The 21,140-nt window shown below is 48.6% G+C and overlaps 1 protein-coding gene across 1 annotated transcript in view; it reads right to left on the bottom strand.

Moving 5' to 3' along the window:
* Positions 1-21,140, bottom strand: part of STAB1 (stabilin 1) — a 756,575-nt gene that overhangs the window by 491,545 nt on the left and 243,890 nt on the right. Inside the window, exons 15-16 of the mRNA XM_086939405.1 lie at positions 5,268-5,330; positions 34-147 (exon numbers count right to left, since the gene is read on the bottom strand). Coding sequence (XP_086795531.1) covers positions 34-147; positions 5,268-5,330 — 177 coding nt within the window. The remainder of the gene's footprint in view (positions 1-33; positions 148-5,267; positions 5,331-21,140) is intronic.

Genomic DNA, 21,140 nt, shown 5'->3' with positions numbered 1-21,140 from the left:
AATCCAGCCGCATTCGCCCTTCGCCATTCTCACCTGGGTGAAGAGGTAGATCAATCTCCCGTCTCTCAGGGTGTCCACCGCCTTATTGCTTGGCACAAACACGGTGAATGGCCCCGGGCCTTCCAGGATGGGCGGAAGTCCACAATTCTGCAAAGAGTCAACATGAGAGAAGGATGGTCAGAAGGTCCCGACTGACATGGTCAAAGATTCCCTGGTATAACTCTCAGAAGACGACAATCTGGAACAAAGTCAAGAAATTACCCCAGTTCTGCAGGCTCGACAGGAGGAGGATGCTTGAGAGCTCTGGAAACCTACCTGATCTCCCCCTTAGAGATCTAAAGGTGGGCACCAATGGAAGCTCTAAGAGATCTAAAGGCGGGCACCATTGGAAGCCCTATTAGATCTAAAGGTGGGCACCACCAATGGAAGCCCTAGGAGATCTAAAGGCGGGCACCATTGGAAGCCCTACGAGATCTAAAGGCGAGCACCACCAAAGGCGGGCGCCACCAATGGAAGCCCTAAGAGATCTAAAGGCGGGCTCCACCAATGGAAGCCCTAAGAGATCTAAAGGTGGGTACCAATGGAAGCCCTATGAGATCTAAAGGTGGGTGTCACCAATGGAAGCCCTAAGAGATCTAAAGGCGGGTGCCACCAATGGAAGCCCTACGAGATTTAAAGGCGGGTGCCACCAATCGAAGCCCTAAGAGATCTAAAGGCGGGCACCACCAAAGGCGGGCAACACCAATGGAAGCCCTAAGAGATCTAAAGGCAGGCACCACCGATGGAAGCCCTACGAGATCTAAAGGTGGGTACCAATGGAAGCCCTACGAGATCTAAAGGCGGGTGCCACCAATGGAAGCCCTAAGAGATCCAAAGGCGGGTGCCACCAATGGAAGCCCTAAGAGATCTAAAGGCGGGGGCCACCAATGAAAGCCCTAAGAGATCTAAAGGCGGGTGTCACCAATGGAAGCCCTAAGAGATCTAAAGGCGGGCACCACCAATAGAAGCCTTAAGAGATCTAAAGGGAGGCACCACCAAAGGAAGCCCTAAGAGATCTAAAGGTGGGTACCAATGGAAGCCCTACGAGATCTAAAGGTGGGTGCCACGAATGGAAGCCCTAAGAGATCTAAAGGCGTGTGCCACCAATGGAAGCCCTAAGAGATCTAAAGGCGGGCACTACCAATGGAAGCCCTAAGAGATCTAAAGGTGGGCACCACCAATGGAAGCTCTAAGAGGTCTAAAAGCGGGCACCATCAATGGAAGCCCTAAGAGATCTAAAGGTGGGCACCACCAATGGAAGCCCTAAGAGATCTAAAGGCGGGCGCCACCAATGGAAGCCCTAAGAGATCGAAAGGCGGGTGCCACCAATGGAAGCCCTAAGAGATCTAAAAGGCGGGCACAACCAATGGAAGACCTAAGAGATCTAAAGGTGGGCACCACCAATGGAAGCCCTAAGAGATCTAAAGGCGGGCACCACCAATGGAAGCCCTAAGAGATCTAAAGGCGGGTGCCAACAATGGAAGCCCTTAGAGATCTAAAGGTGGGTGCCACCAATGGAAGCCCTTAGAGATCTAAAGGTGGGCACCACCAATGGAAGCCCTAAGAGATCTAAAGGCAGGCACTACCAATGGAAGCCCTAAGAGATCTAAAGGCGGGCGCCACCAATGGAAGCCCTAAGAGATCTAAAGGCGGGCACAACCAATGGAAGCCTTAAGAGATCTAAAGGGAGATCTAAAGCTGGGCACCACCAATGGAAGCCCTAAGAGATCTAAAGGTGGGCACTACCAATGGAAGCCCTAAGAGATCTAAAGGTGGGCACCACCAATAGAAGCCCTAAGAGATCTAAAGGTGGGCACCATTAGAAGCATCAAAAGCGGTCAACGTATGAATTGTAAAACGTTGGCGTTCAGGTGTCAGTCCGTGGTCGGACCCCTTGACTGAACAGCAGAAGTAGCTTTGAGGGTTCACACTCCCGCCTGAGGGTCCTCCCTCTGTACGAAAGACACCAGCCTGCATTACAGACAGAGCTCTCAAAAGTGCCACCATTACTAGAGTTTGAAAAAAAATAGAATGAGTCATGGGTTACAAAATAAATGTCTGCATGACAGAACTAGAACACCTCTGACTTCTCACTCTTCCTATCGGGGGTCTTTTTGCTCTGATGGTGAAGAAGGAGATATAAATTATGTTACATTTTCCATCTACAAATCTATCAATGAATAAAACTATTAATGCAATGTTATGTTTCTGACTCACAGCCTGGAGACCCCTGAAGTTCACCAGTTATGGTCAGATGCGTGCCCGTAACTCGCGCTCTCGCCAGGGACTGCGAACGCCCTCACAAATGGCAGCACTGACGAGACCACATACAGCATCATGGATTCGACTGGTGACATCAAATTAGGTCATTGATGATATCACTGATTAGATCAAATGTGACATCATAAGTGATTTCATCTATGAAAATAGAGTTTATTAATTAGAACAAAACCAATAATTAAAATAGTAGGCGAGATAAGCAATAAAGAGTGTAAAACTAAACGTGACACTGATACACTTTGAAATGTGCTGATGCGCGGGAGGCAGGTATTGTCATCCATGTTGGCCACAGAAAGGCTTCGAAGCAAGTGTTTTCGACACTGAAAGGGAACTCGAGTTTGCTGATATTTGCATAACGCGATCTAGAAGGCTGACTTTCAAGTGACACGGGTAGAGATGATGGGACCGATTCACAGAACTAACTTAAGCCAAAATTCTAAACTTACTACCATTTTGGTATTCACAAAAGGCACTTACTCATTTTGGTATTCACAGAAGGCACTTACTCATTTCGGCATTCACAGAAGTTAGGAGTCCTAACTTTAGGACTCCTAAATGCCTTCTGTGAATACCGAAAGTCTTAAAATTAGGATTTTTCTCAGTTTAGGATTCCTAAAGTTAGGAGTCTTAACTTTACTACTACTAAATTGAGAAAACTCCTAACATCTGTGAATACCGAAAACAGTAAGTGCCTCTGTGAATACAGAAATGAGTAAATGCCTTCTGTGAATACCAAAATGGTAGTAAGTTTAGAATTTTATCTTAAGTTAGTTCTGTGAATCGGGCCCATAGTCATAATTACAGAATATTCCGGTTTAGCAAAATGTATTACTTTAATGAGCAACATTTTATTCTTGAATGTCAATGACTTCCTATTTCTTCTGTTTTGTACAACATTTTAATAGAATAACTAGTGCACTTTAAACATTAATTGCTTGATTCACATTGGGGAGAATGCATTCCCGGATAGTTATTTTGCCTTTAGTCAGTAGTTCATTGTTCTCGCAGTAAAACAGGTTGAGATGTAGAATGTCGACTGGGGTTATAAGGGTTGAGGTTTAAGGTTTAAGGACTATGGGTACTAAGCCTGGTGTTTCCAGAATCTAACTACACAAGACTGTGTGTTGGGATAAAAAGTATAAGATGCAGGTATTTCCATGGGAACCGAGGAGCTGAACATAGTTACCGAAGAGCCCTGTCTCCGAATTGATTCGAGAAGAAAGGAGTCTGTTAAAATGCTTTCTACATGAGCTTTAGACTTTTATATTAGTGCGCGTTCCCAGGTGTAGAGCCATGCACACTTTTTGTTTAGGGAAGATTTCTCCAGACCCAGACCCTTGACGGTTGTAGCTACCACTGCTACTGCCCCCCTTTGATTGACTTGACAGATTCCTACTGCAACTGTATGCTGAATTGTTCGAATTTATTAACACCTGGCCGAGTCTGATGAGTTACTCTACATGGGAAGTTTTGCTGCTCTAGTTTGGCTCAGAGCTTTATGCTCTTTTGATTCAGCTCTTTCCTTGAATTTGAACTGTTTATGGGTTCCTCAAATCTAAAGCTGTAATCTTGAACTTTAGAACAAGGAACTTATACCTTTATGGAACGCACTTAATACAAAATATTCAATGCTTTGTTCTAACCATTCTTTTTGATGAGATTTTTTGTAAACTTATTTGATTTATGGAATAATTGAAATAAAAATAAAGAAAATACCTTTACTAATCTCTTAATGAGAAATAAAGCTTTGAAACAACAATACAATTCTCATCATTGACTGAACTTAACATGTTAATGAAATGTAAGTTTGAGATGTCTGACTGCTCCTTGACTCCTAATGCACATTCCAAGCCCCATCACTGAGAAGAAGGAGGAGGAGGATTTAGAGGGGAATAACAGGGTTTCACCCTGACTAATGGATTAGAAAGATCATGTGTCCTTTTGTATGTGGGCCAAGCCCAGGCTATTAATGACATCATTGATGTGAACTCTCAGGTGAGCGTGGAAGGGCTTTGCAATCATATCGATATATACATCTCATACAATCTTTTGAAGACTGAGGTTAAGAGCTTTTATCATCTCACATAACCCACCTACCTGCACCATAATTTGTGGAAACTCTAAGCCTGATCTGGAGTTTGGAGGAAATAAAAATCCTCAGTATTTGGAGGAAACTTCTAACATGCATCAGAATTCACCGGCTGAATTTCCTCTACCAAACCATCCATGTGACAAACAAGTGCAGAAAAGAAGAGTCAAAGCAACTGACCGTTTACATGTATGCACCCAGGATTTAGAACATCACAACCAAATCCATTGGACCACCCCAACACTGTTTCTATTTAGGAAATAATTAGCACTCACCTTCTTAAAATACACTTAGGGCCCGATTCACAGAATGAACTTAAGACTCAATCCTAAACTTACTACTATTTTGGCATTCACAGAATGAATTTACTACTTTTGGTATTCACAGAACTTAGGATTTTATCTTAAGTCTGTCTTAAGTCTGTCTTAAGACAAACTTAAGACAAAATCCTAACTTCTGTGAATACCAAAAGTAGTAAGTTTAGGATTGAGTCTTAAGTTAATTCTGTGAAACGGGCCCTACATCACAATGCATTAACACTACATCTCTGTTCTCAGAACACAGCAACCTCTTTCACTCATTGATGGCATGCTTACCTTTCACCTTGTACAGTGCTCAGCTGTCTTTTGGCAAATACCACATGTATATATACATACATACATAAATACATACATACATACATACATAAAACTGTTGTTCATTCAGATGGATTTAAATTTGACAATGCGACTCAACAGCCACAATTGTGATGCACGTGACTTGATAAAACATTGTTATCTAGACGAGTGAAGGATATAAATTGCAATGTTAGCTGGTTCGAAATGTAATAAAAATAAAATTACAAAGTTGCTTAACTTACCTCTAACATGGTTTGAAATCTGCTGAAAGCTTCTGTTCTCTGAAGAATATCTCCTATTCGTAACTGGAAAATGTTCGAAAATGCAAATATTATAATGTGAAATTAATAAAGGTAAACTTGTTTTAAACGAGCATAGAAACTGTGTACTTTTTGCAAGTGTGTTTTATTGTGTGCAGCATGTATTATCAATCATATGCAAGTGATCAATGCACCCGGGGAGGGAAGATATGTATCACAGTGAAGTATTCATCCTGGAGAGTACATGTGCATTACAAGCGATTATTACTTTTATACATAAAAGTAATGGGTCTCACTGACTTTACATGTAAAGAAATAAAACGAGTAACTCAGACTGTGTATAGACTTACATATCACTTTAGGAACTAGCAGTATATCATTACCAAATACCCAGGACAAAGAAACTGTTTGTATCACTTTTATTTTAGCAAATAGGTGCGCATGGGCCTAAATAGGAAGTCCCTGGATTGGTGCCTGAAAAAGAAAAATGACCCCTTGGGCTCAATCCAACCAAAGATAAGATTCCTGACTTTTTACCAAAATTGTAGAATGTTCTGCATTATTTAGCACCTACAAGATATCAAGGAGGGGGTGCAAGATCAACTGAAGTAATGTGTGTTTTACTACAGTGCTACTTATACGTGAACTAGATACAAGAATGAACGACCCCATCTTTATGTGATCAACATATACAATATCATATTTTTTTTACAAGAACAGGAGACATATATTTGGGTGATTTCCAGCCAATGGGCATTTTTTCTTTGTGTTGTAGTTACTGACCCCAGCCCTAGAGCAACTGGGGCCTCCAATCTCTGTGTTAAAACGCGAAAAGGATCAAGGTAAAGCCATATCCTACCACAGAAAGGACACATGACCAACGGTTCATGAGCGGGAGCTAGGACTCCTGGGCTTCACACCCCCGGGATAGAGGAGGGAAAAGGCCAAGTGACCAGGATACTAAAATGAGTGCACTGAGTCTGGATTATTCTCCAGATGTTGAGGCGAATCAAGACTTTGAAGGAATGAGTGATGTCTGGGGGTGCGTTGTGCGCTGATGGTTAATATGAGGGGTAGAGATGGAATAGTGGTCCGCCGCAGTCAAGAGACTGATCATCATCGGCAGAGACGAGGGGCTTGGCCAGAGTCACTTGTCTGAGGTTTGGGTGGTGTCAATAACAGCTATTGTGAAGGAGAAGTGTGGGCTTTGCAGCAGAAGCACCTCAACTCACAGGTTTCGCATGATACAACAGTGGCAGGCGCAGCTGAGTACCAATGCAGAGCAATGTACAATGAATGCAATCTGTTCTACAATGTTTTACAGTGTTTGCCATGGCACAGATGAATCTGGAAACATTGAGTGAGTGATGCCAATGCTTGCATTGTGTGTGCTTTGTGTATATGGGTCTACATGACTACAGAAGGGAAGGTGTCACTTTGGTTCCAGTGAAAAGGGACGCAGCACATGCCACTCAGACATGGGTTGGTGAGTTACCATAACTAGGTCGTCTTTGGATAATGGACTATCCAGTGCTCTTGGCTGGAGCTGATAGCAAAGGCACCAAAGATATGTACCACAGAATCTCAGACAGAGCAAGAGAAGAACTGAGACATTCACCAAAGTTCTCCAAAACAATAACTTCAAGGAACCAGTCACAATCTTCGCCGTCTACACGAGGAACCTTCTCTCCCACATAATGTCAGGAGAAACCAAGAGACTCGCCGTTGAGGTGACATCTGCAAAGCAAGACTATAAACGTACTCAATATGTATCAAACCTATCAATGGCTGTTGTTCATCTACATAAATCACTGTGAGCAACAAGGGCACCACAGAGGCCATGATCTGCCTGGTTTCAAGGCTGGGAACCATTTTCACAGATTCGGGCACAGAACAGCATACACTGGAAATGCAGGCAATGTTCAAATCATGTGTCAGGCTTAGGAGAGGGTAGTAAGGTGAAATCCACCTGGCACAGCAGGTGCACTGCACCGACCACGCCTCTACAAGCAAACCTGCCCTACTAAATATTGAGCCCCTGTCAGACATGTCGCTGGTGGGACCTACGCCAACAGCGCATCCAACAACAACATCCCCGCCTAGTTACATTGACAGTTTCAACCCCTACAGACAATTTGCTTCTGGGGATGGTCCTATCTCAAAAGATTGTAATTCTTATTTTCAATCTTCATTCATTTCCAGTTGTGGCACCTGGAGAAGGTCCATTTCCAGTTGTGGGACCTGGAGAAGCAAGTGGAAGGACGGGTCAGCCCTTCCGTAGTATCTAGTGATGGAGACAAGGCTGCCCTAACCCAATGTGGTTCTGATAGCTGCTCACTGACCTCAGAACATGAAGAGAACTCTTGTGGAACCGGTCTCAGGTCCACCGCCTCACTCAGACCTGATGATCTACAAGGGTGTCTGGGGCAGCTCTTTCTGTAACCTGCGCCAGGTTAAGGGTGGTGACCGTTCAAAAGTAGTTATATGTTTCTGACACTATCTAGACCCCCAGAATGCTAGGGAAACTAGAAACGTTGGTCTTTGCAAGGTAACACCAATGTAAATGTGTGCCAAAATCCCCCCACCCAGAACCAACATAGGCTAACTTTCCACAAGGGATCCCTTAACAAAGAGGTTGAATGATGGGCCAGCCATCTGGGTGCAACAACATGATTTACATGTGAATATTGATCCTAGATCGGAAGAACAAGTGTTGATGGCGGATGTTGGTGAGGTGCTTGAATCTATCCTAGCTAAGTACAAAGAATTCTTTAGGGATGATTTAGGGAAACTTGTGGGGTATGTGCATGAGATCAAGTTGAAGGATGGAGTGCAAGCTGTGAAACATGGGTTGAGGAAAATCCCGGTTGCCATTAGAGATGAAGTTAAGGAAATTTTAAGTGATATGCAAAGGCAATGCATCATTGAACTGGTAAAGGTTTCAGAATAGCTTTTTTCGGCGGTGATCACTAAGAAAAAGGATGCTAAGCTCGGGTTTTGTGTTGACCTCAGATCGGTGAATAAGAATATAGTAGTGGATAGCTTTCCTCTGCCAAACATTGCTGAGGTGGTGCTATTGATTGAATGAAGTTCTTTACAAAGTTAGATTTGAGATAGGCCTATCATCAGGTCATGCTAATCCTGATTCTAGAACATTGACAGCTTTTATCACCATGAAAGGGGTCTTTCAATTTAAGAGGCTTCCCTTTGGCCTGGCCTCATCTGCCAGCGTCTTTCAGCGTATGATGCACAGTTTGCTCAGTGAGGTTGAGAATACTTATTATTTTCAGTATGATATTCTTATTCCTGGAAAAGTGAAGTAGAGCACAATAGAACATTGACAAAGGTCTTGGAAGTGTTAAACAAGCCAGGTCTAACCTTAAGGAGAGATAAATGCGAGCTGTTATTGAAGGAAGTGGACTAGCTAGGGTATGCTATCTCTGAGAGAGACGTGGAACTGGAAGAAGATTTGTTAAAAGCCATTACATTTGCAGCTATTCCTACTGGCAGGAATCAACTCAAATCTTTTATGGGATTAGTTGAGCGCTATTCCAAATTTGCTCTCAACTTTGCTGACAAAACTGAACCACCCTTGGAGGTATTGAAGAAGGGCATACAATTTGAGAGGGGTGATATTCAAGACAGGGCGTTCAATAACATTAAGGATGAAATAGTGAATACCGGTATCTTAACACCATTTGAACCGGGTAACGAGATCTTGTTTATTGTTGATGCCTGTGGCCATGGTATTGGTGCAGTCTTGTCACAAGTAAAAAGGGGTGTCGGAAAACCTATGGCGTAGCCTCGCGTACCCTTAAAAAGTCGGAACACAACTATGTTGTGATTGAGAGGGAGACGATAGCTGCAGCATGGGGTGTTCAGCATTTGCGCACCTATCTCTGGGGTGCACGCTGTACTCTAAAAACTGACCACAAGCCTCTCGTAAAAATGTTGAGCCCAGGTGGGGCAAGCAAAGGGTCTTCACATCTTATGCGGTTCACGGCCAGACTTCAAGAATGTTTTTATAAAGTTGAATATGTAGCAGGCTGAAAGAATGTGCAGGCAGACTGTCTATCGAGATTACCACTCGGTGTGGAGTGTGATGAAATGGATGATGAATAAGTGGTGTGTGTTGTGGCTAGTGTTGTTGATGATGTGCTGGAAAATGAATTTAAGTCTGTAACTAGAGATGCATGGCAGGCAGCAGTTAGGAATGATGACATATTCAAAGAACTTGCTAGTTGTATCAGGACTTGGTGGGAATGTGCGGGTGATCTCAAACCACCTTTGAAGAGCTACGTCAAATTATAGGATTGTTATACCTGGCACCATTGGCGTGGGTCTCCCTTCCATTTTTGCTGTTGCCTCATGTGTTTTTGCTGGTGTTAGCTGCTCAGAGCACGGTGCCCCTGCCAATCAGTGCCACAGTGCAAGTGCTCCCTACATAAAAATGTATATCTTGATTGGTTTCCATGATTGGCTTATTTGGTTTACTGTCAGACCCCAGTAAAGAGTACCAGGAGTGCCAGGGCTTGCCAATACATATGCTGCTGGTGGGCTTGCAGCACTGATTGGGCCACCCACAGAAGCAGCCTGATAAAATGTGTCTAAGGTCTGCCATTGCAGAACCTGTGTGCAGTCTGGTACTGTCATGCTTGCTGGGCAAGTGCACACACTTGCCAGCCCCTAAACCTCCCTTTTACTTCATGTGAGTCACCCCTATGGTAGGCCCAAGGGCAGGGTGCATTGTAAGCATAAGGTAGGGCAAGCCCTGATGTGTGTGGCATGTCCTAATAGTGAATTACAGCCATTTTTGTTTTTCACTATTGGAAGGCTACCTGTTCTCATAAGCCAGAATGGGCTGCTGGAATTATTACACTCTGTAATCCCAACAGGCTCTGGGAACATGGTAGAAAGTCAAGTTTTGTATGCCTGAACTCAGAATAATAAAATACATCTTTTAGCAAAGTTTATTTAAATGTTCTGTGTTTGCAAACACCACTTTTAGAAAGTTGGTATGTGCTTGCCTAACCATTTCAGCCCGCCTCTGCTCTGATGTGTATCTGCTGTCTGTTTTGTGTGAGTGACAGGGCAGGGGAATTCCAGGAGACAGTCTGGGAAGCCAGGTGGTGAATAGTAAGATTACACCAGGATGGGTGGGAGGGGTCTCTTGACTCTGAATAGGGCTGTGCTCTGCCACCACAATGCTGGCTCCACCTCCTGAGGAGCGTCTGATGTCTCTGCCCTGCGCACTGTAAAGTCAAGCCAGAGTCACCACAACAAAGTGCTTGGGAACTGGACTGAACAAGGCTCAGTCCCCCTGGCCTGCAAGAACAAATGTAATGCAGTATAAATATAGGAGCCATGCTCCTAAGAAATCAGATCCTCTGCCCGACAAGAAGGACCTGGAAGAAGCTGTGAGGAGGAGTACTGTCCCTGACCTGGGGGATTGGCCTGCAGTGGGTGCCTTGCTGAGAAAGGAGAGGAAAAGACTAAAAGGACTTTGCCAACTTGTGCTTCAAATATCTCCAAGGGCTTGTGGGTGAGCTTGCCCCCTGAACAGAGTCCCAGGACTATTGGACTCTTCCCTGCCTTCCCGAAGAGCTGCTGGAACTGCCTGTGTCCCTTTGACGCCGGAGCCCTAAGCAGAGTGTGCATCGTGAAGCCCTGTTCGCTTTAAGCCGTGCCATTGCCACTCTGTACTGTGTGTTGCTGCCCTCTTAGGAGCCGTAGCTCGCACCGTACTTCAGCCGGGCCGCAACGCTCCCCCGTTTCTCCTGCCCTCTACGAGCCGCACTGCCTGTTGCCTCCTGCCGCTGGGGATCGAATCGCACCACCCAGTCCATTACGACTTGTACGCTCGAAGCGTACCACCTGCCGTGCCGCACCCTGGTAAAGATTCCGCTACAGTACCGCACCTGAAGAGCCCGGCCCGTACGAACGGCACGTACCGGCCGCCTCGTGCTGCACTGCACTCCTCGCATCACCAGCCCCTCTCCGGAAGGTATGGCTCGAACGCCGCACCGCACTGTGACCCCCACTAAGGACCCGGGTCGTCTGCTTCACCGGCCCATGGCCCCCGCTCTACGCCTCGTCCAGGAGGCGCGCGCCAGCTGGGATCACCGCACTAAGGAGCTGGCAACACCCCAGTCCACCGTGACGTCCTGCACGTCTCGTTTAAGCTGGACTCCGCATCGTAAAAAGGTACTGTCATTCCAACGCGTACCACAGTGTGTACGCTACGGGCCCAGGAGCCCACAACACTTGTTTAATTCCTTTTTTGTGACATAGTTTCACCGGTAGGAGTCGGACAAGAGTGCGCCACGTGCACAACCAAGAGAATAACGCATTTGTACTAAGAACGCTTTGCTGAACAGTATTGTGGCCTGATTTAAAAACGTTATCTGGGTCTTGTATTAAGTCTGCTTGATATATATATAAAGAAACCTATTTTTGATATAAAACTAGACTGGTGTCCATTTATGGTGTATTCTTGAATTACTGTATGTGGTCATAAATGCTTAACCCATAACGCTCTGAGATCAGCCCTGTCTGCTCGCGCCACGCAACCTAGAGGGTGAGCAGGGGTTATTTTAAAGAGTAACAGCCTGATTCATCATTCTCCCGTTTTGCGAGCCCCTAATAGCGATTCATAGCGAATCGCTATTAAAGACTCGCAAAACGGGATTCATGTAGAAATTGCATAAAGAAATGCGATTCCTACATATTCCTTATTTGCGATTAGCAAATTGCTAATCGCAAATAAGGAATAACTCGCCATTCATTCCTATGGGTCAAAAGGCCCGTAGGAATGAATGGGGAGTATTCCTTATTTGCGATTAGCAATTTGCTAATCGCAAATAAGATAGCAATTTAAAGGGTGCCAGGGGTGTCCAAAGGACACCCTGTAGCACCCCTCAAATGAAATGTTACACAGGTGTTGCACACACACATGTCAAAAGGACATGTGTGTGTGTAACATGCAACTCAGAAAAATGCATTTAAATGCATTTTTCTGAGTTTTCGCAATTTACCACGAGGTATGACCTCACGGTAAATTGCTGCCAGAAATTGCGAATTCGCAAAAAAAATTTGGATGATGAATTGCATTTAAGGAATCTCAAATAGAGATTCCTTAAATGTAATTCCTCGCAAAATTGCGAGATCGCAATTAGCGATTTTTGCATTTGGGATGCTGAATCCCAAATGCAAAAATCGCACTCGCAAAGGGCCAGATTCTCAGAATCTGGCCCTTTGCGAGCCGATTTCGGCATGATGAATCAGGCCGTAAGTCCCTTGCTTTGACTAGAGGAGAGGGTCCCTGCTTGTCACAAGTACTCACCTGTGCCAACCAGAGACCCCAAATTCTAACAAGGATGAATTGAGTGTTGGTGCAACTGAAGACTTAGTACTGAGGGGTGAGAGATATGTACCCTCTGGGGGGGGGATTAGGAGGAACCTTTTTCTTCTGGCACATGAGGGTCATTTGGGACGAACGATTACTGAGAAACGTCTCAAGGACAGGTTTTGGTAGACAAGGTTTAGATGAGGTTGTCAAATTGTGGGTAGAAAGTTGTAGTCTGTGCAAGGATTGTGAAAAAAGGTTAAAAGTCGATATACAATGCATGGGTTCTCTTGGGGAGGCCAAAATGGAGTGGTTTGAGAAAAGGTTTGTCTGGACTTCATTGGCCCCATGGATTTTTTTACTGGAGATACGAGATTTGCTGTGGTACTAGTGGATGTTTACTCGCTATGGGTCATTGTAGAATTCTTGAGAAACATCACTGCAACCAACGTGATTAGGAACTTAGATGCTATTTTTAAGATAGAAGGGTGTCCAGGAGTGTTGGTGACAGAGAATGGCACGCAGCTCATATCTGATGCAAAACAATTGCATGGAAATGGAATAAGGCCCGTTAGCACGTCTCTATATATTCCTCAAAGGAATGGCATTGTGGAACGCATGAACAGGGGGCCCGATTCACAGAACTAACTTAAGACAAAATCCTAAACTTACTACTTTTGGTATTCACAGAAGTTAGGATTTTGTCTTAAGTTTGTCTCAAGACTTAAGTTGGGATTTTGTCTTATGTCTGTTTTAAGACAAAATCCTAACTTCTGTGAATACCAAAAGTAGTAAGTTTAGGATTTTGTCTTAAATTGTGATGTGTGGATAGTATGGTGTGAGCCTACAATACTGCAGTCTGAGGGGGTCCCTGATGAAATGCCTTTTAAAAGAAAGAGGGCAGAACTCCCAAAGCCAAACTTACACCTCAGTGGATGATTGAAAGTGAGTGAGGCAGCAAGGGAAAGGGAGGTGCCAGGTTGGAAGAATAGAAGCAAGAGATCTAATCAAAGTCAAGTTCGGTAAGAAAGAGCATTGTGCGAACAGATTTTCTACACCAATGAAAGTGAAAGAAGTAAATGCGTGGCAAGTCATTTTAAAGTATGGACACACGCGGAATAGAAGGAGAGTGGCTTTTTATTGTAAGAACATTGACATTGATGATGGTGTGGGAATGAATGAGGACTATTTTGATAGAGTTGTTGAGGTGAGGTCAGCAAATGGGATGGAGGGAACACTAGGAGTAAATTGTACAAAAATATTGTTCCGATAGAAATGTGTCTGTGAAGCAATCCCGTTTGTGTCGCACTCCCTCCAAATTTAATGGTTATGTCAGGGGGAAGTGTAGTTTTATTTTCAGTTGGGGTTCCCTATTGTTTTTGTTGTATTTTTCTTGTGTTTGTAAAGTAAGGGGATATGTTGTGATCTGTTTTGTGTCATCGCAGCTTGCCCTATGTAACCACAGCGTCTGAAGAGCGTTGTTGTGGTATTCTTGGAACGCAGCCTGGTGTTCTAGCGAGTGGACGGCACAATCTTGGAGACGATTGATGGATGAAGCAAGCTGGGAGGTCCCTGTGTTTGTGAGAGAGCAAACAAACCTAATCTACATCTGCGCTTGCCGTATGAGTATATTTTCAAATACATCCGCTGCATGTAAAGAAAGATTTAGGGGCGCATGCATCAATGTAGGCTTTTGCGATTCCTTAATTGTGATTATTAAGGAATCGCAATTAAGGAATTGCAAAAGCCCATGAATGTAGGAATCGCTATCAAATTAGCGATTCCCAAACATTCCTTAATTGTGACTCGCAAATTGCGAGTTGCAATTAAAGAATGGCCTCCCATTCATTCCTATGGGCCTGACGCCCATAGGAATGAATGGGAGATTGCATGCACAATTTGCGAGTACCCAACAGGTACACACAAATTGCGCATGCAATTTCAAGGGTGCAAGGGCATCAAAAGGTCACCCTGTTGCACCACTGAAATTGATCTGTGCACACATGGTGTGCACACACATGTTCCAAGGACGTGTGTGTAACCTACAACTTTGAAAAATGCACACTGGTGCATTTTTCAAACTTTTTGCAAATTACCATCAAGTTCAAATTTATGGTAGGGGCGTGGCTTGGACGCCGATCGGGATGGCGGCGTGAGCTCGCAGCTCCGCGCGGAATCCCGCTAATTCTCCTGTTTTCGGAACCCTAGGCGACCCGAAGACGACGCTCCTGCCCTCTGAAGTGTAAGGGGACAGCTGGGCACCATCGGTGAGTCGCTGGGGGACTGCTGGCCCCGAGACGACCGAGTTGAAGAGGCGGCCGAGGTGTTGCCGAGGGTGCGAAGAAAATGGCGGCGAGGAGGTCGGACGGCCCCGAATTTCAGCCCTGAGCCAAGTTGTCGCCGACTGGCAAGAGATCCTGCAATCGGCTGATCGAGGCACTGGGATCGGCGGTGTTGTGTCCTGGGACCGGAGGACACGGACCTGATTCGCCCGGAGCTTGGGGACCCTCGTTGGCCACCGCCCTAAGACTCATCCTTCCCCCCTCAGGCTTCCGAGGGGGGCGACGGAACGGGGCTCGTCTACCTGGTCATTGCTCCTGAGAGCGTCGGTGGGGACGTTGTACTGCCTGGTGCCCGGAGACTGGCACGGACCTACGGGCGCCAACGCAAAACGGGCTCCTGGACCTGTGACGCAGCACCCTGGAATGGCGGCGATCGGAGGGCCGATGGCCGAGGGCCGCGCTGTGGGGGAATCGGCGACATCACCTCGGCTGCGCGAGAGTCCCTCCCCGGAGCTTGACCAGGAACAGCGGCTGAACCGGCGTTTGGATGCCATACTTGATGCGATCACCTCAACTAAGGAAGCATTGCACCAAGACATTGCCCAAGTGGCCACGGGCCTGGGGCTGCTACGCGCGGATCACGCGAAGCTAGCGGACAGGGTTAAGGACCATGACCAACTGTTGCTGGACCTGAAGCCATCGGTGGTGACCGCCGAGCACAGGATCACGGACATATTGGCCCGGCTGGACTCGCTGGAGCGGAGGGCGGAGGATGCCGAAGGCCGCAATAGACGGAACAACGTGCGGGTCGTAGGCCTGCCGGAGTGGATTGAGGGGGAGGATGCGGTGGCCTATATGGAGAACTGGTTCCGCACCGTGGTAGCGCCGGAGGGGCTTACTCCTTTTTTCACTCTGGAGCGAGCTCACCGGGTACCTGCTCGCCCGCCGGGGCTTGGCCGCCCCCCCCCGACCGATGGTGGTGCGGCTCCTCCACTACAAGGACCGGGATCTCCTCATCCAGCGGGCCAGGATGTCGGGCCCGTATGAGGTGGAGAACAGTAAGGTTACGATCTTCCCGGATTACACTCAAGCGGTCCAGAGGAACAGGGCATCGTTCCTCGCGGTGAAGAAGGAGCTCAGGGAGGAAGGTATCCAGTACTCCTTGCTCTACCCGGCTAAGCTGCGGATCATAATGGATGGCTCTACGCACTTTTTTCAGACTCCGGATGAAGTTTGGCAATGGCTGGAGTCGTATAGAGCGGGGACGGGCAGATCGCATAAAAGTAGGCGAGACCAACCCAAGCAGCCCCGGGTGAGGCAATCACAACGCATCAGATCCCGCAACAGGCGCCAGCGGGAGAAACGGGAGGCTCAAATGGCGGCGGAGAAGAGGGATGTGCTCGCAGCGACGGCGGCCATTACAGGGTCGCAACAGAACAGTGAACGGGCAGAAACGGACTCAGGAGGGGAAGGCAGCAGGACGGGAGAGGAACTCTCAGAGGCGGAAAGCTCGAAGGGGCCGATAGTGACCCCACAGACATCGGATGGTATTTTCTGCGGCTGAGATTGAGTTGGGACTAGATCGAGACTTCATGGTAGGGTGGTATCCTGTTGATGGAGGGCGGGATGCCGGGAGGGGGAGCTGTGTGCTTCGGAGGGGATGAAGGCGCGGGGCGCGGGCTCCGCTTGCTGGGGTCGGCGGCGACTCATCCCCCTTGGGCCCTTAAGGCCGACTGTGGTGGAGACCACAGGGTAAGAGTGCGAGAAGTTGGTTCAAGGTTTGGATGGGGGCGGACATTGGGTTCGTGTGCTCTGTCCTGGGGAGTGGGGTTTGGGAAGTTTTTCTGTTTTGGGTATGTTCGGGGGGGGCAACTGCATTGGGGGGGCTATGAACATTCGTCATTTGAATCGGACTGTACGAAGCTGGAATGGGGACATTACCTAATTTGAAATGCCTGACGTGGAATGTCCGGGGGCTGCGAACTATGGTGAAACGTCACAAAGTCCATGCATATCTAGTGCGCAGGGGGGTTCAGATCGCTATGCTCCAGGAGACTCATCTCACCAAAAAAGAGTGCGCTGCCTTGCAGAAAAGATGGCGGGGCCAGGTGTTTGGCACCACTTATTCAGCGTACGCCAGGGGGGTTTTGATCTGGGTGAGGGCGGGGATACCCTTTCAAGTGCTGAATCAAGTAGTGGATCCGGATGGCCGGTTTGTGGCGGTGGAGGGGAGGTTGTATGGACGGGATGTGGTTTTCTGCTGTGTATATGCACCGAACACTGATCAAGCTCGATACTTTGATAGCCTCTCGGGGTCCTTGGCCTCTTTCCTGGCGGGCCCGATAATGTTAGGGGGGGACTTCAATTCGATCACGGATGTGGCTCTGGATAGGTCCCATCCCCCCCTGGTGGACTCCCCGGTGCGCAGGCTGGCCGCGCACAGGAAGGATTGGCAGGATAGATGGGGGTTGCTGGATGTCTGGAGGGAGCGGCACAGGGGAGCCAGGGATTATTCCTTTTATTCTGCTCTCCATGATCTGCATGTCAGGATTGACTCGGTGCTCTGCGGCGGATCCCTAGCCCCATTGATTTCCCATGCGGAGTACCTGGCTAGGACTATCTCCGATCATAACCCCCTATTGGTACACATCCAGTGGCAGAGAGAGCGCTCAGTGATACCAACATGGCGGCTTCGGCCGGAGACGCTTGAGGATTCTGTGTTCAGCGACGCGGTTCGGCAAGGCATTGATAGCTATTTCGGAGTGAATGAGGGCACGGCCACGAGTAGGTCCACTGAATGGGATGCAATGAAAGTGGTGGTGAGAGGGGTATGTTTGGGTAGGTTCTCGAATGCTCGCACGACTGTGTTGAATGACCTTATGAAAGCGGAAGAAACTTTGAGGGACTTGGAGCGCCGCAGGCCGGCTAGGCCAGATTTACAGACCCAGTTATTGGAAGCGAAGGAAGTGGTTGCCACCGAGATGGAACGTTTAAGGTGTTATGACTACAGGCAGTATATCATCAGGGCACATGCAGAAAGGGACAAGGTGGGTACCCTCTTGGCCAGACTAGCTAACCCGGAACTTAGGGGCTGCCCGATCCTCAGCATTGGTAATGCGCAGGGAGAAATGGTGTACTCCCAGGCAGCGGTACTGGAACGTTTTAGGGGGTATTACGAGGAATTATACCAGAGTCAGCTGGGAGTGGGCGTTCAGGACATTGCGGAATACCTGGGGGAGAGGCAGCTTCCGGTCCTGGACGAGGAGGACGCGAAGGAGTTGGGTAGCCCGATCACGCTCACAGAAATACGGGTGGCCATCAAACATATGGCCCGCAACAAAACGCCCGGGGTGGACGGTCTGCCGATTGAATTTTATCAACAGTATGTGGACAGCTTGGCTCCCAGGCTGCTGGTGGTGTATACGGAAGCTTTCGAGGCTGGGGCATTGCCTGGGTCCATGCGGGAGGCCTTGATTGTACCGCTCCTAAAGCCCGGCCGGGATGCCGCGGATGTGAGGTCTTATCGCCCGCTATCCATGCTGACGGTAGATTATAAGATTCTGAGCCTCATCCTAGCCACCAGGTTGGCCCCACATATGACGGGCCTGGTACACAGGGACCAGGCCGGGTTTATACCCACGAGGAGTACGGCGCTGAATATCCTCCGCCTAGTGGGAATAATGGACGCCATCTTGGACGGGGAGGGAGCTCCGGCGGTCCTGTCCGTGGACATCGAGAAGGCCTTCGATAGTTTGGAATGGTCTTTCCTGGATGGAGTGTTAGAGAGGTTTGGCATGGGCGAGGGGTTCCGCAGATGGACGAAGGTCTTATATACCTCGGCAATGGCGAGAGTGCGTTTGGGCGGCCTGGTGTCTGCGGCGTACCCGGTGGGAAGGGGCACAAGACAGGGTTGTTCTCTCTCCCCCCTATTGTTTGCTCTGGCGATGGAACCCTTGGCGGTCCATGCGAGGTCAGGTGACAGATACGCGGGGATAGCCAGCGGCGGGCAGTGGCATTATATATCGCTATATGCGGATGACTTGCTCCTGTACCTCGCTGACACCTCGCAGGCATTGGTCGGAGCAATGGATCTGTTGTCTGAGTTCGGCCGGCTGTCGGGCCTTAAGGTCAATTGGGCGAAGACTTGTGTGTTCCCGCTGCGAGCGGGATCACCAGACCCTGGCAGTGACTTGGGCGTGGTATGGGAGCCCTCTTGCTTCACCTATCTGGGTGTTCGCATCTACCACGCGACTGCGGACTTATTGGAGGGCAACATTGGTCGCTGTGTCCGGGCGCTGAGGGGCAGCTTGTCTTTCTGGTCGACCCTCCCGCTGACGGTTCTGGGTAGGATTGCACTTTTGAAAATGGTGGCGCTCCCCCGCTTCCTCTATTATTTCCGAACGCTGCCTGTCTGGATTCCCCAGGGGGTCTTTCGAGACCTGCGGTCAATGATTATTGGCTTCCTATGGGGGCATGGCCGCCGTAGAGTGGCCCTGAGCACGCTATTTCGCCCCAAGCTAGAAGGGGGTATGGCTGTGCCCGACTTCGAGCTGTATTATCTAGCGGCGCAGTTGCAGGTCCTGACGCAGAACGTAGCTAGGGTGTTTCGGGGTCCAGAGGAGGACCGGGACCGGGGGATACAACGCCACGTGCTGTCCTATATCATCATGCAACAGAGGCTCGAGTTGCGGGCCCTCACCATGGAGGAGCGAACGCTCCGGCTGTGCTGGCAGAGGAGCCTCCGGAGAGCGAAGGCATCGCGGCCTTATGCACCGGAGATCCCGATCGGAATGCTAACGGCCTTGCCGCACGGGGGAGATTGGTCCCCGTTGCTGGATTGGGAAGAGGCGGGACTGCAGGTAGTAGGCGACTTATACATAGACGGGGCTTTGGCGCCGTTCGAAGCGCTCCGGGACCAGTTCGGGCTGCCCGATGGGGGGTTCCTCCTACACGCGGCAGTGGTGGCTGCCATACAGAAACACTGGAAAGGGGGGCTCATGGAACCAACAACGACTATGGCGTGTCAATATGTGGTGATGGCAGCAGGCACGTTCAAAGCTGTGACGTGCCTCCATAATAGGATGCTGAATGAGGGACTGGAACCGCTCCAAGGGCTCAAGGCTAAATGGGAGGAGAGCGTGGGCCGGCCCATACCGGATACGGCATGGGGCCACATCCTGCGGCGCACGTGGAAGGGCACGAGAAATGCGCGCTTTCAGCAAGTACATTTCTATGTGCTTCATAGGGCTTATTTAACTCCTGAGAAATTACAGCGGTACTTTCAGGTGCCGGATGCCCGATGCCCACGGTGTTCGTCTCTGGGAGCGGACATGGACCATTTGTTTTGGGGGTGCTCACACTTGGGGACCTATTGGGCGGAGGTAGGGGAACTCCTGAACGAAGTGACTGACAGGGAGGTGGAATTCGATATGGCGGCGTGCCTGCTGCTCTGGTTCCCGCATACTAAACACACCAAGGTGACGAGCAAATTCATTGACCTGGGTCTGATATTGGCGCAGAGGGAAATATCGTGGCATTGGAAGTCCAGGGGGGGACCCTCACTGCGTAGATGGAAGAATGAACTGCTGCGGTGGTCTGACTGCGAGAGTGTGCTCCGGATGAAGCAAGCTGTAAAGTTGGGGAATGAGAGGGCATTGCATGCGGCGCGTGCATGGGAGTTAGTGGTACAAGCTTTGCGTGATTCTTTGGTAGAGGATGAGGATGGTGAGAACTAAGCCGATGGACGCCGCGGGGCGAACACAGAAGTATTGTACCCCGCACTGTAGTGGATCCATCCAACTCGACAGGACGAGGCATACACCTAGCAGTTGCCAGGGGAGGGGGGGCTTTGGGGGGTCTGGTTAATGGGAGTTGGGGGTGGGCCGGAAGCCATTAGATGGTAGCCCGTTAGGGCGCATTGGATCTACTAGGACGGTGGGTACTGTGTGGAATGGCTGGGGAGAGCGGCCAGGTGTGACAAACCCATAGCGCCTAGGGCAGGTCCCGACGAGGGCGGTACCACTGATTATCACTGGGATGGCTGACGGGAATGTTGTTGTGGGAGGGGGGGTAAAAGCAGATACGCAAAACGACATTTCAACCATGGTCCCTATGGGACGTGCACCGTGATGTTTTCCTATTGAATGAAGTAATATGCCGCCCGGCCTCCGGGATGCGGGCTGAATGGCTGTGTACGATTTGGATTTCCTATTGAACGGGGGGATATCA

This window comes from Lissotriton vulgaris, chromosome 9, assembly GCF_964263255.1.
Source record: "Lissotriton vulgaris chromosome 9, aLisVul1.2, whole genome shotgun sequence".
Lineage (NCBI taxonomy): Eukaryota > Metazoa > Chordata > Amphibia > Caudata > Salamandridae > Lissotriton > Lissotriton vulgaris.
Note: the sequence above shows the minus strand (reverse complement) of the source record. Positions and strands in the feature narration are given on the sequence as shown.